Source organism: Cynocephalus volans, chromosome 1 (genome assembly GCF_027409185.1).
Source record: "Cynocephalus volans isolate mCynVol1 chromosome 1, mCynVol1.pri, whole genome shotgun sequence".
NCBI classification, from domain to species: Eukaryota; Metazoa; Chordata; class Mammalia; order Dermoptera; family Cynocephalidae; genus Cynocephalus; species Cynocephalus volans.
In genome coordinates, this window is record NC_084460.1 from 226,731,579 (window position 1) to 226,745,764 (window position 14,186).

Here is a 14,186-nt window from a genome sequence, read left to right on the forward strand (position 1 = left end):
ACTAAACACCAAGAGTAAATTCCAAAAGACACTACTGAGAAATTTTCAGATGTGAAAATGGACTTAACTCTCATTTCCTGTACAGAAACCGCATGACGTTTATTATTAGCAGCAAATAAATGTAAAATGCCAATAAAAATATAAAATGGAACATATTTTTATGCTCATGATTCACTTGAGGATCATATTGCTCCAAGAGAACTATCTGGTCATCAATTTTTATAATGGAGTCAAAAACTCAAAGGATGCATAATTATAATGACCGTCATAATATAAGATATTCATATATTTAAAGAGTACATTTCATATGCAATATTTTCAAAAATATATATTCTTTTAATGACTGTTCCTAAACCAATAAGAAAGTGAAATAGGTACATCACATCCTGGGGTGAGGGAAATATTGTAAATTAGTACAACACTCATGGAAAACAGCTTGAATATGTGTCAAGCCATAAAAGTGTCCATACTCTTTGACCTATTTTAGTCTACTTCTTTTCAGATTAAGAATTAATTCCCCAAATGAAAAAGCTATATGCACAAAAATGTTTACAACAGGCTCAAATGTAGGAGATGGGATGTCTAAAAATATGGAAATGGTTAGGTTAATAAAATATCATGTGACCATTTATAATAAAAACAGATTATTCAACTACATTAAAACACAAACACACACACACACACACATATGAAAAAGAAGATACAGATTATGACTATAGTATACTATGATTACAACTAAGTTAAAAAAAAAAGGTGCATAGAGAAGTGGAAAGAAACATGAAGGTTGGAATCTGAGGGCAAAATTTCTCTTATTTTCTTTCTGCTCATTTTTTCTGTTTTGGAGGAGTAATAATTTAAATATCAATATTAGTAAAGTAGGTTTGCAAGCAGCATAGAACATTTTCAAGTTTAAGTTTAGATAAACTGATTCCTGGTTGTGTGTATGTTGAGCGTGTGCACATGAATGTTCACATGAGAAGAGGAACTAGGGAAAGAGAAGGGAAAAATATCAAATTAGTCATTGCCAAAGGGTAGGAGCTGATTTAAAATGAAACAGGAGATATCCTTCTCTCTCTGTAAAAATCAAACCACATCAGAGAACAGAAGCTCAAACCACAAAATGTTAGGAACTAGCTAACAATCCAAATGATGAAGCAAGGGAGAGATCAATAAATCAAAAAACAACAAAAACATTCTCCCTTCCTCTGTCCTCCAGTATTCTTTTTCAAAAATAATGTTAAATGCAGGATCTAGCAAGCAACCTATCATTTGCTGAACTAAATTTTAAACTGATGACTCTAACTTCAAACTGACTATTAATCGCAACTGATCTTTAGAAGCCATTTGGGTTTATGCCTATGACACAGGGAGCAGGTTTGCAACATGAGTTCTTCCAAAGCCGAATCCCAAGCTTCTGCTAAGAAAGGCTGCTTGGCTATGCTCCGGCACACCCACAGCTGGAAATGCTACTGTCCTGGCTGCGGAATGCCAGCTTCCTCTTCATTTGGGGCAAGTTCCCCATCACACAGTTCATTTTGACACCAATCCTTCTCTAAATTGTCTGTTCAGACAAGCTAATCAGAATTAGATTTTCAGTTCCAAGGCACTCGAGAATAACTGAGGAGGGGGGTGAGGAAATGAAGTCAATGTGCAATTTCAGGCAAAGTTCAGAACTTTATAAAAAGTTCAGCAAAACAATCTCTGTTGCAAACAATTCTCAAGGCACTTCAATGGCACAAACTGCAAGGCAGTAGCTCCCCACGATTGAGAAACAATTACCGAGAAAATGCTCATGACTAGATATAAATTTTTTAAAAAGACTTTAAAACAACTGTCAAGCTATATTCATGTACGTTTAATCTAAAACACTTGCTTTGATACCCTTAGAAGGTTTGTTCAAAGCAGACACATTCTGCCATTAGGAAGAAAAGCTTCCACGAAGGTATGCCAATTTTATATTGAATCACCCCAATTCCACTTCCCTCACAGAATCTTCTAATCTCTGGCTGTTATTCATGAAAAGTATGATTCCCCACACATCTCAATTCCTAGAAAAAAATATCAGCGGACGGTAGGATGGAGCACAAATGTTAGAGACTTCACGCATTTTTCTTTATTACTCCAAATCCGGGATTCCAACGGGTCACAGGAGGGTAAAATGCAATGTATCTTCTAGAAACAAATATTAATCTAAATATATGGCAATTTTCTTCTGTTTTCCTGGAACAATTTCAGACACATGCTCTGTGAAACAAGATTTCCGGTTATGAAGATATGAAGAGGTCATCTAGTCAAATCACGGAATTCTGCTATAAAAACCATTTAGTAAGTAGTTGGGGCATGCCCAATTTGAAAGAGCATACTTAACACTTTCAGAATACAATGTACTTTAAGTAAAGTTCAACAATGTTTTTCAGGCTGATTTGGGTACATGAAAGAAATGAATGAGACCTCACCGTAGAGGACACAGTTTAAAAATGACTGACAGATGCTTCCTTAACTGCAAAGGCAACAAACACCATTTCATAAAACTATTTATAAACAGATCAACATGAGCTACCTATCCAGGGCTTCCTGAATTTAAATTTGACTCCTTAAAAAAGTACAGCCTGCTTCCTACAAAGAAGTGACTTCTGAGTGTGAAACCTGAGCCTTTTCTTAATAATTCAAACTTAAGAACTAAAAATACCTAAAATAGCAGAATTCAACCTTAGATTTACTTGCATATTCTCCCCAAGTTAAACCTATTTGTGAAAAGAGCATAGAAGATAGGAGGGTGGGAAGAAAGGCAAAATAGGAAAAGGGAGGAAGAAAGGAATAAAATATGAACCAATCAAAAGAAAAACGAAGGAATAACTAGTGTCTTGCAAAAATCTTGTTTTTCAACCATCATTTCCTCTTGTATATTTCAAACATAATGCCACTTCATGGCACCTATCAGTCATAAATCAAATATAAATGCCTATAGCTTGACAAGTATGAGTCCAGAAATAATGTGGATTTCAATATTCCCCTTTGCCCTTTTAAAGGTAGCAGGATCAGGAGAACTTGGATGAAGACACTGTCACATTAGATCAGATACTTACCATTGCTCACCATACGCCTGGCCACTTCCCACAACACAAGTCCAAAGGCCCAAATATCGACCCTCTTGTAAGAATCAAAACAATCCACCTGGATGGTTTCATCTAGAACTTCAGGGGCCATGTAGCGCTTGGTGCCCACACGGGGGTTGTTCCCCACATCCAGCTGATTGGTGCTCTGGGAATGCATGACTGCCAGGCCTAGGAGGAAGAAGACATGTCACACGATATGGTCAGCTTTCTTCCTTTCTCATAGGGGCTGCTGGAGGATTTCACATAACCCCAATCGAAAGCGCCCTCTTGTGGTATCCATGGTCACTACTGCATTACACTCAATTCCTGGAATGCCCTTGTGATGACTTCTGGAGGGAGAGCAGGAAAAAGTACTAATGGCAGAAACCATCGGAGGCTGTGAGGTTAATATATGACCCTCTGAGAAACACAAAGTTCTGGGTAAATGGTAGACCAATGCACTAAACCAATATGAGGCCAGTGTTTGAAGTCCACAGGAAAACAGGCTCACATGTTGAATGAGAGCCTCAAGGTGGCTTAATAAGCAGCAAATGAAGCTCCAAGCTCTATAACCACTCCCACTAGTCTGCAAACACAAATTCTGAACAGTGTGAGATGGACAGTGGAGGTAATTTATCACTACAGAAAGGGCAGACTGCCACAAGCACTGTTCCATCCCTAAGGAAGAGCTGCCCATCTGAGCAATAACACTGACCAAACCCACAGGTTTTTTCTAGAATCACAGGAAAATACAGCATTAAACTAGACCTCAATTCAAAGCCCAACTGTCACATTAAATGGCTTTGAAACACTTTCTTAAACTATGATTCATTTCAGAATTCCTCAGTCAATTAGAAAGTCCTGTCATTCCTCACTGGCAGACACATGCATGGTTTATTTGAGGATGGAATTATTTATTGATGCATATGCAGACCACCTGAAAATGATTCCTATAACACTCAGTATGGGTGAAAAGTTCCAAACTGGAGCAAGCTGCCCCTGTAAACCTTTGTAATCTAAAGATACCTTGGGGATCCCTCATGCCATTTACAGAGAATGCTTTTCCTCCCACTCTGTGGCTTTGAATGTGTGGGAAGTGACTCCTCATAATGCCAGGGTGAGGCACACATTATCTCAACCTTAATAATTAGCAAAGATATTGGCAACTGCATTCAACTAAAGCAGACTGGTTCTTCTTCCCCCCATTTTAATAATCAACCCCAAGATTTTATGGCCGCTGTGAATATTTCCCAAATCATACATGCCCTTCCACCATTTCCAAAACCAATGAGTTAAAATATCATAATATTTTTAAAATGCAGTTTAAATGGAACATGGAGATACTAGCTGTGGTGGTTTTAAAATATGTCCACAAGTTCTTTGAAACGTCTCCCTTCAACAGGTGAAGCTTAATTCCTCATCTCTTGAGTGTGGGCTGGAAGATAAAATAAAATTTGGCAAAAATGACAGTGTGTGTCTTCCAAATAAGAACATAAAAGGCATTATCAAATTATAAAAGGCTTCCTGTTCCTGTTCGTCCTCTCTTGGCTCACTCATTGTGTTATGAGGACCCTCAAGCAGCCCTGTGGAGAGGTCCACATGGCAAGAGACTGAGGCCTGCTGCCAATAACCACATCAGTGTCCCATCTTGGGACTGGATTCTCCAGCCCCGATCAAACCTTTGGATGACTGCAGCCCTGACCAATGGCCTGAATGCAACCTCCATGAGACCCTGAGCCAGAACAACACCACGAAATCATTCCGAGATTCCTGACTCTCAAGGGACTTGTGAGATAATAAATTTGTGTTGTTTTAAGCTGCTAAAGTTTCACAGGTAACTTGTTACCTAGCAATAGATAATTATTACACTGAAGAGACAACCAACCGCAATGTGCTTGACTGAATTCTTGTTTTAAAAAACTGGAAAACTTTGAAAATAAATATTAAACTATATTACAGAATTATCAATAATTCTTAAGTGTGATAAATGTGATTATGCAGGATGCATTTTGAAGTATTTTTAGGGGACACATTTTGAAGTATTTAAGTGTAAAGTTTTGTGATGTCTGCACCATAGGTTTAAATGAATTAGCAAAAATATGCACACAATCATACATAGATAAAGCAAATATGGCAAAATTTTAACAAGTTTTGAATCTAGGTATTGAGGATTTAAGTGAACATTCTTTCAACCTTTCTGTATGTTTGAAATTTTCTGTAATGAAAAGTTGGAAAGATAGAATAGTGCTTTTTTCACATACTAATAATAGAACACTTTCTAATGAATAATCCTTAATTCCTGTGCATAAAGTGAAAATTATACACAAATTATGGTTTTATAGGAGCTGTTTCCTGTACTTCCTTATCTATTCCTGAATAATGACTCCTTAACACAGATCTTTACACCAACGCGTGTATCTAATTGGAAGGCTACAGGCCAAAGAAATATAGCTGGACTCCACCTCTCTCTCTCCACCAAGTTCCATAAACCATAGCCAAGAGCTGCCTCAATTGGTCCATCCTCCCCAGACCACTGGATTATAACAATAGCTACCATAATGAATCATTATTATTTGTCTGGCATTTATAATAATTTCTGAATCTTATCAGAATCCTGTGAGGTAGGCTCAGTTGTTTTTTAGCTATATAAATAATATATGAACACACTATTAGGAAAGTTTCATACAATACAGATGTATAGTGCACGGCGTCAAACACTGCAGTCCCCCTTGGCTAAGATCCCTTGTCCCCTCTCACTGAGTGTAAGCAGGTTCTGCATTTGGGCCAGGTAACCAAATAAAATACAAAAATATAAGATGAATAATTGGGAAAACCAGAACTCAGACCCAAATCACCTTGTCTAAGAGCTATGAAATAAGCCATAAGTCTTCTATACCACAACTAAAACTGCCTGCAAAAAGCTTTAGGGCCATGCTCTTTCAATTCTCATCCTAAGCATTTTTCTTCTCATACCTGGGAAACACTGTAAAATAATTTCTCATCATGAAAGCAAAAACTTTAAAGGATTTAAAGGAAGTAAATATTCCTAACATGTCAAATTCTTTGTGTTTGAAAACAAACCAAAATAAATAAACTTTATTACTTACATAATTAAAGCTATTTTTGTTTAAACCTTTACCACTCTAACATAACCGTGATGTGAACATGATAGAAACCATTTTTTAATCAAGTAGAGTGAGGATTCTCAATAGTCCAACTGAAATGAATAACCAATATTACAATTCAGTTCTCATTAGCACAATTATTTAGCAATATTCTGGAGGTCTAGGATGAATATGATTTTATATAAAATGCCACTATAAATAAGAATAATCTTATTTGTAATGCAATTAAAGATATAATGACTCTTATCCTAATACCATAAGAATAAGATATCTCAGCAGGGCAAAGTATAAATTGGTTTAAGAATTATTTTCCTCTTTCTCAAATTGAAATTTTGCCTTGGTTGTAAAAGAATGATTTTACAAGCCATTTTAAGACAAACTCATTTCACTGAATATTTAATTGTGCACCTATGTCGTCTGAAGGTTTGTAAAATCAGGATGCAACAGTATTGGTTGCCTGAGGGTGTGTGGGGCAGGAACTGACACAACAAGCCTGAGGTGCCTTTCTAGAGTAATAGGAAAGTCTGTATCTCGGTAGGAATTTGGGTTTGACAGCATCTGTCAAAACTCTGAGACTTACTTAAGATTTCGGTATGTAAATCTTACTCAAAAAGAAAAAAGACTAAACAAATAATAACTAGTCAATGACTTACTAGTGTGTGTGCTGAAATCATTAATGGATAGATGGATAGGTACGTGAAAAGGCTTAAGAACAGTAAAGTGTTACTAGAAGAATCTAGGTGGTCGGTATACAGTTGTCCGTTGTAAAGTTCTTTCAACTTTTCTACATGTTTGAAATTTTTCATAACAACATGTTAGGGGGAGAAAGAGATGCAATGTGATTAAACACCAGAATACAACAAAAGTAAAAATGATAATTAAAAAATATTTTAAAAAACTTACCCAAATCTGCTATGCAACACTGTCCATTCTTTTTCACCAAGATGTTTTTGCTCTTTAAATCTCGATGGGCAATGGCTGGTTTCCCTTGGGTCCCAAATATTTCTATGTGCAAATGTGCAAGACCACTAGCAATAGACAATACTATTCGAAGGCAGCTAACTGTATCCAGAGTAGTGAGCTGAAGATAGTCATACAACGATCCCATTTCATGATAATGTGTAATTAACCACAACTGGGTACTGGAGTGTCTTGATGTCATGTCTGAAGCAATGAAACCTACAGACAGCAAGAACAAAATTGACACACATATTCCACATTGTAATTCTTAGTATCTGGAAATAATGACCTACATAGTAGATATCATCTATAACAAAAAATAACTAAACAAACCAATTGCCATGAGAGGAGGTTTACAGAAACATCAACAGGAAAATAAAATCATTGATTCCTTAAAAAGCCATTGCTGATGAATAGAAAAATTTGATATTAATTTCCACCGTAAGTAATTCTTTTAAAAAAGTATTACATTACATTAAGATTCACATGGGAATAATATTGTTGTGCTCACCCATAATGATAGTGCCAAACTCTTCCTCACATTGATATTTCAAGCACAGATCATTCATCAATCACCCTAAAAGGACATAAAACCTGGAACCTGGATACCTGTACTCTAGTCCTAACTCTGCCTATAATTTGCTGCATAATATTGGGCAACTCATTTAGGATCTCTGGCCCATGTCTGCTCAGATGTAAAATAAAGGGGTGTGTTTATACTTAATGACTGATTCATAATATAAAAAAAGAAACCAATCAAACATAATGAGCATTTATGATGCTTTTGTCACACAGAAAAACCACACTGATAGTGTTTGTTGGCTAGAAAAGAAGACAGATGTTAAAAGAAAAAATGACAATATTATGTGAAAGGTACTGTAATATATATCCACAAAGGCCAACATGAGCCCAGAGTATGGAATCATAATAATTCTGGATGTTACAAATAGGCCTCCACCAGGAAGTGACAACTGAACTGGACTTGAAGGAAGTGAAATACTGACAGATGTGGACAAAGAGGTAGGAAGCGGTTTTTCTAGATATTCTGAGGCAACTTTTTAGCACAAGGAAGGAACTCTAGAAGTCAGAGGCACTTCAATTCTATTTCTATGAAATAAATTATGATATGTGTCCTTGCCTTTTATGCTCCAGAGGTGTCTTTCTAGCATTATGCTTACATACATGAGCCATGTTAATGGACAGTAAAGTTTGGGACTTATAAAGAGAAGAGAACTCTTTTTATGTGTAATCTCTCAATTTTTTCATCTTTTTTTGAGAGAAAATTTTTTTAAAAGACAGATATGGCTTGAGAAAGAATAAAATGACTTGTGAAAATGTAAAAGAAAATATATAAAAATGCCTTACACTTGCATAGTACTTTATATAGAATTTGTGTCACTTTCACATATATTTTCTCATGAGATTTTTCTCAACAGACCAGTAAGACAGACATCATTATATTCATTTTTCAGATAATAAAGTTGCTGCTGGGAGATGCCAAGAATCACACAGCTATCAAGTTGCTACCAACTGCAAATTTGGTGCCTGCTGACCTGATACCTTGCACAGGAAGGCTCTGTGAGCAAAGAAAGGTCTCCTATTTCATTATCATCATCATCATCACAGACAACAGAAGCAGCTGATAATTACTGAGCACTAACTATGCACTGGGCATTTTATAAGCCATCCTCCAACAACCACATGAAGTACGTTATACTCTAGAATATACTCTTACCTGCTATACCATACTGCCCCAAACAAGTTGACTTCTACTCAGAGAAAGCTAATTTGAAACTTGTACCTTTAGGATATCTGCAAAGCAAACTGAATAACATTTCGACTTCTACACCGGCTTCCTCCCAATTTCTCTCTCTTCCTCTGAGCTGATTCCCATGCCAGCCCTTAGTCTGCCACTCCTTCCATGCTCTGCAGTCTGTCTTTGTCTCCCCATGGCTACTTCTCCTGGAGCCCTTAGCTTACCATCATATGAATCAAAATGTGATCTAAGATTATTAAAGAGAATGTTCCTGCTTTAACAATTTAAACCACAAGACATTCATCTCTAATGACTTCCTAAAAAATAAATACCCCAAACTATAAAAGCACCACTCAAAAGAAATTAAATTACTGTTGTATATGTGTGGCCTCTACTGATTTATCCTAAGGGAAAGCAGCTTCTGATTAAATAAATAAATAAATAAAATACATTTTTATTCTCTCACCTTCTGTTAAGTCCCATAGGTCTTAGAGAAGAATTCTATCTTGTTAATTATGCTCTAGACCTTCAGGAAAAATGGCTTTTAAATAAGCAGGATTTCTTTTAACTCTGTATCTTTTAAGTGTGAATTATATAACTACATTTGCTTCATAATGTTAGAGCACTTTTTTGTTTGAGTTTTGAGTCAAGGCACTCTGCGGTTAGTAGAGGTAGAACAGGTGGCTATAATTTGGGACTCTGGCACAGCCAGAGATGTGTTCATAACAGGGAGAGAAAGTGATCAGGGCAAAAGCCTCTACTTAACAGTCAAAGTCATCCCCCCAGGCTTCCCAAGAGCTAAAATAAAAGCCAGAGTCTTAAGTGAGGTAACCAGTACCCTTTGTAAGCCTCTCACTGGCAATGCTGCCAGGAACCAGGTACTGGGCAACTCTGAATGCTGAGATGTGAGGCCACCACACAGAGCACGGTTGTTGAGAGCAGTGGGACCCAGAGCCATACTACTATGTTTACATACCGGCTCTACCATCCCTGAGCTGGGTAACCTTGCCCAAGTCACAGAAAATCTCTGCGTTGGTTTCCTTATTTATAAGATGAGGATAATATCAACATATATCTTAGAGGGTTCTCATGGAAATAAAAGAGTTATTACATGTCAAGTGTTCACATGACGCTTAACACACACTAAGTGTTTAAGGATAGTTGGCTATTATTATATAGTATTGTACAAAATAGCGCAGGATTCAATTAAAACCACAATAACTTCGTAATTAGTATCTTTTGTGGGTAGTTTACTTCACTTACAAGTGGTCTCAAGATATGCTGACTGATTAAACAGTTAGGCAACACATATATTAAGACAGTTCTGGAGATGGATGGCGGTGGTGGTAACACAATACTAGAATGCACTTAATGCCACCAAACTGTACACTTCAAATGATTAAAATGGTAGATTTTAGGTTATGCATATTTTACTACAATTTTTTTAAAGAGTGTGAGACAAGACTTTGGAGTGAAATTCTCATATTAACTCAACCTCCTTCCTTTTAGTTATTAGGAGAAGAATGCTCAGAAAGACACAACTGTGACCCAAAGTCACACAGTGGGCCTCTAATGGTGCTCAGAGCAGTTTCCCAGACTTCCAGACTACTGTTCCTACTGTCATATGACACAGGCTCCTATTAGTCACCTGTAAACTTCCACACCAGACACAGCAGAGAAGGAGCAGAAATTCAAACTAGTCCATTTGAAAAGATATTGTTTCATAGGTCTAGTCAAGAAGATAAACAATCAGAGCCCAGAGTTTTACATGTATGTATATAAGTATACGTAGATATACGTGTGTGTGTGTGTGTGTGTGTGTGTGTGTGTGTGTGTGTGTGTGTGTGTGTGTGTGATTTAATTATGCATTGGGGGGCCTAGAGTTAGCAATACTCATGGGTTGGGGGCATCATGATCTGATATTCAAAATGTAATTCTTTGTTGGTAAAAAAAAAAAAAAAATCACACAAAACAAACTCTCTATACCCATAAAACTGGTAAAGCAAGGGCAAAAGTTTAACAAAAATTTTCTATGAGCTTTCTCAACTAGAAGGACTACACAGTAAGACCAATCCATATGGCTGTGACTATTATGACGGTAGAAAGATCCCATGAATTCAAAATTTCCACAGATGAAATGGACAATGTTTTACCCTATGTGATCACACTAAGGGAACCTAACTTCTTATACACAAATCACACTTACACTGCAAAGATGACTTTCAAATTTGCCTTGTGATTAAATCCAATTTAATAAATATTTATGGAGCACTTACCATGTGCCCTTGCCTTACCAGTTTTATGGGAAGGTGGGGAGGGGACAGCAAGTACTAGGGGTTGAATGTGTCCCCCCAAAAGTTCATGTATTGGAAATCTGACCAGTGTTAACAGCGTGAAGAGGGAAGGAAATCCTGTTATGGTATTTGAAGGGTGGGGCCTTTAAGAGGTGATTAGATTTTGAGGCCCTTCCCTCATGAATGGGTTAATTCATTAATGAGTTATCAGGGAGTGGTTCTGATGGCTTTATAAGGAGAACAAGTTAATGCTCTTGCTCATGCCATTCTCACCATGAGTTGCCCTGCATTCCCACAGGACCCTGCAGAGAGTTCCCACCCAAAAGAAGGCTCTCACCAGATGCATCCCTTTCTTGGACCATGAACTTCCCAGCCTCCAAAACGGTAAGAAATAAAATTCACTTTCTAATAAATTACCCAGTTTCAGAGATTCTGTTATGAGCAACAGAAAATGGACTAATACAGTGAGTGATCAAGAACAACGTGAACAAATACGTACAGACCTAGATGCAATCCCAAGGGATGGCAAATATTATGAGCATATTTGTAGATAAATGTTGGAGCCCCAAATAGGGAGTCTTGAATGCCACACTCAAGTCACAAAGGTTGCAGGCAATTTGGGAGTCATCAAAGATACTTTGAGCAGAATTATCTGGGCTCCTCAATGGAAGACAACTCCGTGTGAAGAAGGATTAGAAATGGGAAGCTGATAGCATCAGTACAAGTGAGGAAGATTAGGGGATGACTAGGGCCCAAGGGGTAAAGGAAAGGGAGAAATCAACAGCAGAAACTGAAACAATTCTAAGATGGAACATAACCACCACATCATTGAAGCAAAGCTTTGAACAACTATTAACCTTATTTGCAGACAACTTGACTCAGATTTAAATACTAAATTGGCAGTACAGGAATAGAAATAAATTCCTACCATGGCCTTTCAATAAGTCAGACCTAATCCAATAGCCAAAAGTGGCCAACACTATCCTATACAATTAAATTTTATATAAAATTTATATCCACTATTAAAATAGCACTCCAGGCAGCATTCACCATACATATTTAGAGAAACTTTTCAAAAATACAGAAGTCAACGGGCCCAAGGAATACGCTCATCCTTTACACTGCCATAGCGGTATTTCAATGGGCACTTTACATATTTCACAAGTGTTGCTAAGCTTTAGTTTCAAAATTAAAATGCATGCTGAATTCTTCTGTAAATCTGGGCTTTAAAAATGATGCCTAGTTTGAGGGAATGTGCATTTAATTACGATGTCCCTGGGAGCTGTGAATCTCTAGGAAATAGTCCAAAGATCTTTCTCAGTTTGATTCAAGTAATAAATATTCAAAAAGGGTGGGGTAAGTAGAACAACCAATGAAGCCTTGAAATGAACAATATGGGGCAAATTTTTGCTGCTTAAATAACAATCTGCAGATGTAGGAATAAGAAGTAGCAATAACGGATTTCCTTTTCATCGTCCAGAGAATCTTAAAACTTATTTGCAGATTTAAACAAGAAATTGTACGAATGCTGAGAATCCCTATATTGCTTTTCATGAGAGACTCTCAAATTCATATTCACCAAATCAGAGTGAGAAAGGCAGGCAATTATTTCTATCTAAATACGATTAATGAGGGGACTATCCTTGTACTTACCTAAAATATTTTCGTGCCTCAGCATCACAGTGTTGTACAGTTCTGTTTCCCTGAACCATGACTTCTCATCCCGGGAGGAGAAGATCTTCACGGCGACATTTTCCCCTTGCCAACTGCCCCTCCACACCTCACCATACCTGCCTTTCCCTAAGGGAAGTAAAACAGAGGTGACACTGGACACATGAGAGGCAGACAGCACAAATGACACATTAAAGAATGAACTGATAAACCAGTGCCTGCAATTCTTAATCCTTCCCATTGTTTACTCAAGAAACTCAGTGTGGGGATTTAAATAGCACAAACTTTTGCTTGTAAAGACAAAAAATAAGGTGGAACCATCCCCTCCCATCCACCCTATTGTAATGACGAATTAAACTGCTTTCTTTATCAGCATTGTACAGTGAGCTGATAATCACCTAGCTTACATTTAAATTCCTCTATTGAAAGGTTAAAAAATGCATACGGTTTTAAAAACACATGAAAGTTAGTAAATCATAGAAGATGGTACAGATTGTTAGATTTCAATGCTGTGCTGAAATCCAAAAAAGTGGATGGAGCTAAACTGAATGGCTTCTTTGGTTCCTTCCTGTCATACAGGATCGACATGAGCATTTTCTAAGCATTCAAATTTGTGAATTTACATATGCATTTTTTATTTCACAAAGGAAACTATTAAGTTTGAGATGTGTGTTCTGAGGATTAAAGAGAAAACAAAAACAAAACAATGCTGTGCAGGAGAGCAACAAGCAGGCCACTGCCATCCCTAAAGGACTTCTTGGCAGAGGATATATTTCAAAAGAGGATTTGCAAAGTCTTAAACACATAATCCCAGAACAGTTCTGATTTCTGACATTGGTCATGGGTATTTGCTAGACAGCCCCTGTGATGCCACAAGTGGGCTATACTGAAAAGGTCACTTGGAGAACCCATTTTGGAAAATGTGGTGACTTTGGTTGTGATCTGATCTGTTCGGTGCATGGGCCCCTCTTGCAGCAGCAACACACCTGTCAGCATGTCAACTACATGCTCCCTCTTCCATTCTTCTCTTTAATTATAGGTAGGGGTGATCAGGGAGGTTGGGAGGAGGAGGTAATTACCAGGAGACTATGAGGATCAACACAGGGTATAATCAGCCTACATAACAATGCAGCAGGAAATACAACTTGTAGGGGGCAGTGGGTTTCCACCCAGGCAAGTGGCTGCTGGGATCACACGGCTTCTAATAAGCAGCTGCAGCACCACCTGCGTATACAGAAATAAAGCTCTTTGCTGGAAAACTAAGCCACTAAGAACCCAAACATGG

At 37.4% G+C, this 14,186-nt stretch overlaps 1 protein-coding gene across 3 annotated transcripts in view; it reads right to left on the reverse strand.

Annotated features, from left to right (window-relative positions):
• The window catches only part of ACVR1 (activin A receptor type 1), a 117,317-nt gene that overhangs the window by 8,012 nt on the left and 95,119 nt on the right, over nucleotides 1–14,186 (reverse strand). For all 3 annotated transcript variants that reach the window (XM_063087628.1, XM_063087625.1, XM_063087620.1), the window contains exons 7-9: nucleotides 12,884–13,030; nucleotides 7,124–7,399; nucleotides 3,087–3,284 (exon numbers count right to left, since the gene is read on the reverse strand). In XM_063087628.1, coding sequence (XP_062943698.1) covers nucleotides 3,087–3,284; nucleotides 7,124–7,399; nucleotides 12,884–13,030 — 621 coding nt within the window. The remainder of the gene's footprint in view (nucleotides 1–3,086; nucleotides 3,285–7,123; nucleotides 7,400–12,883; nucleotides 13,031–14,186) is intronic.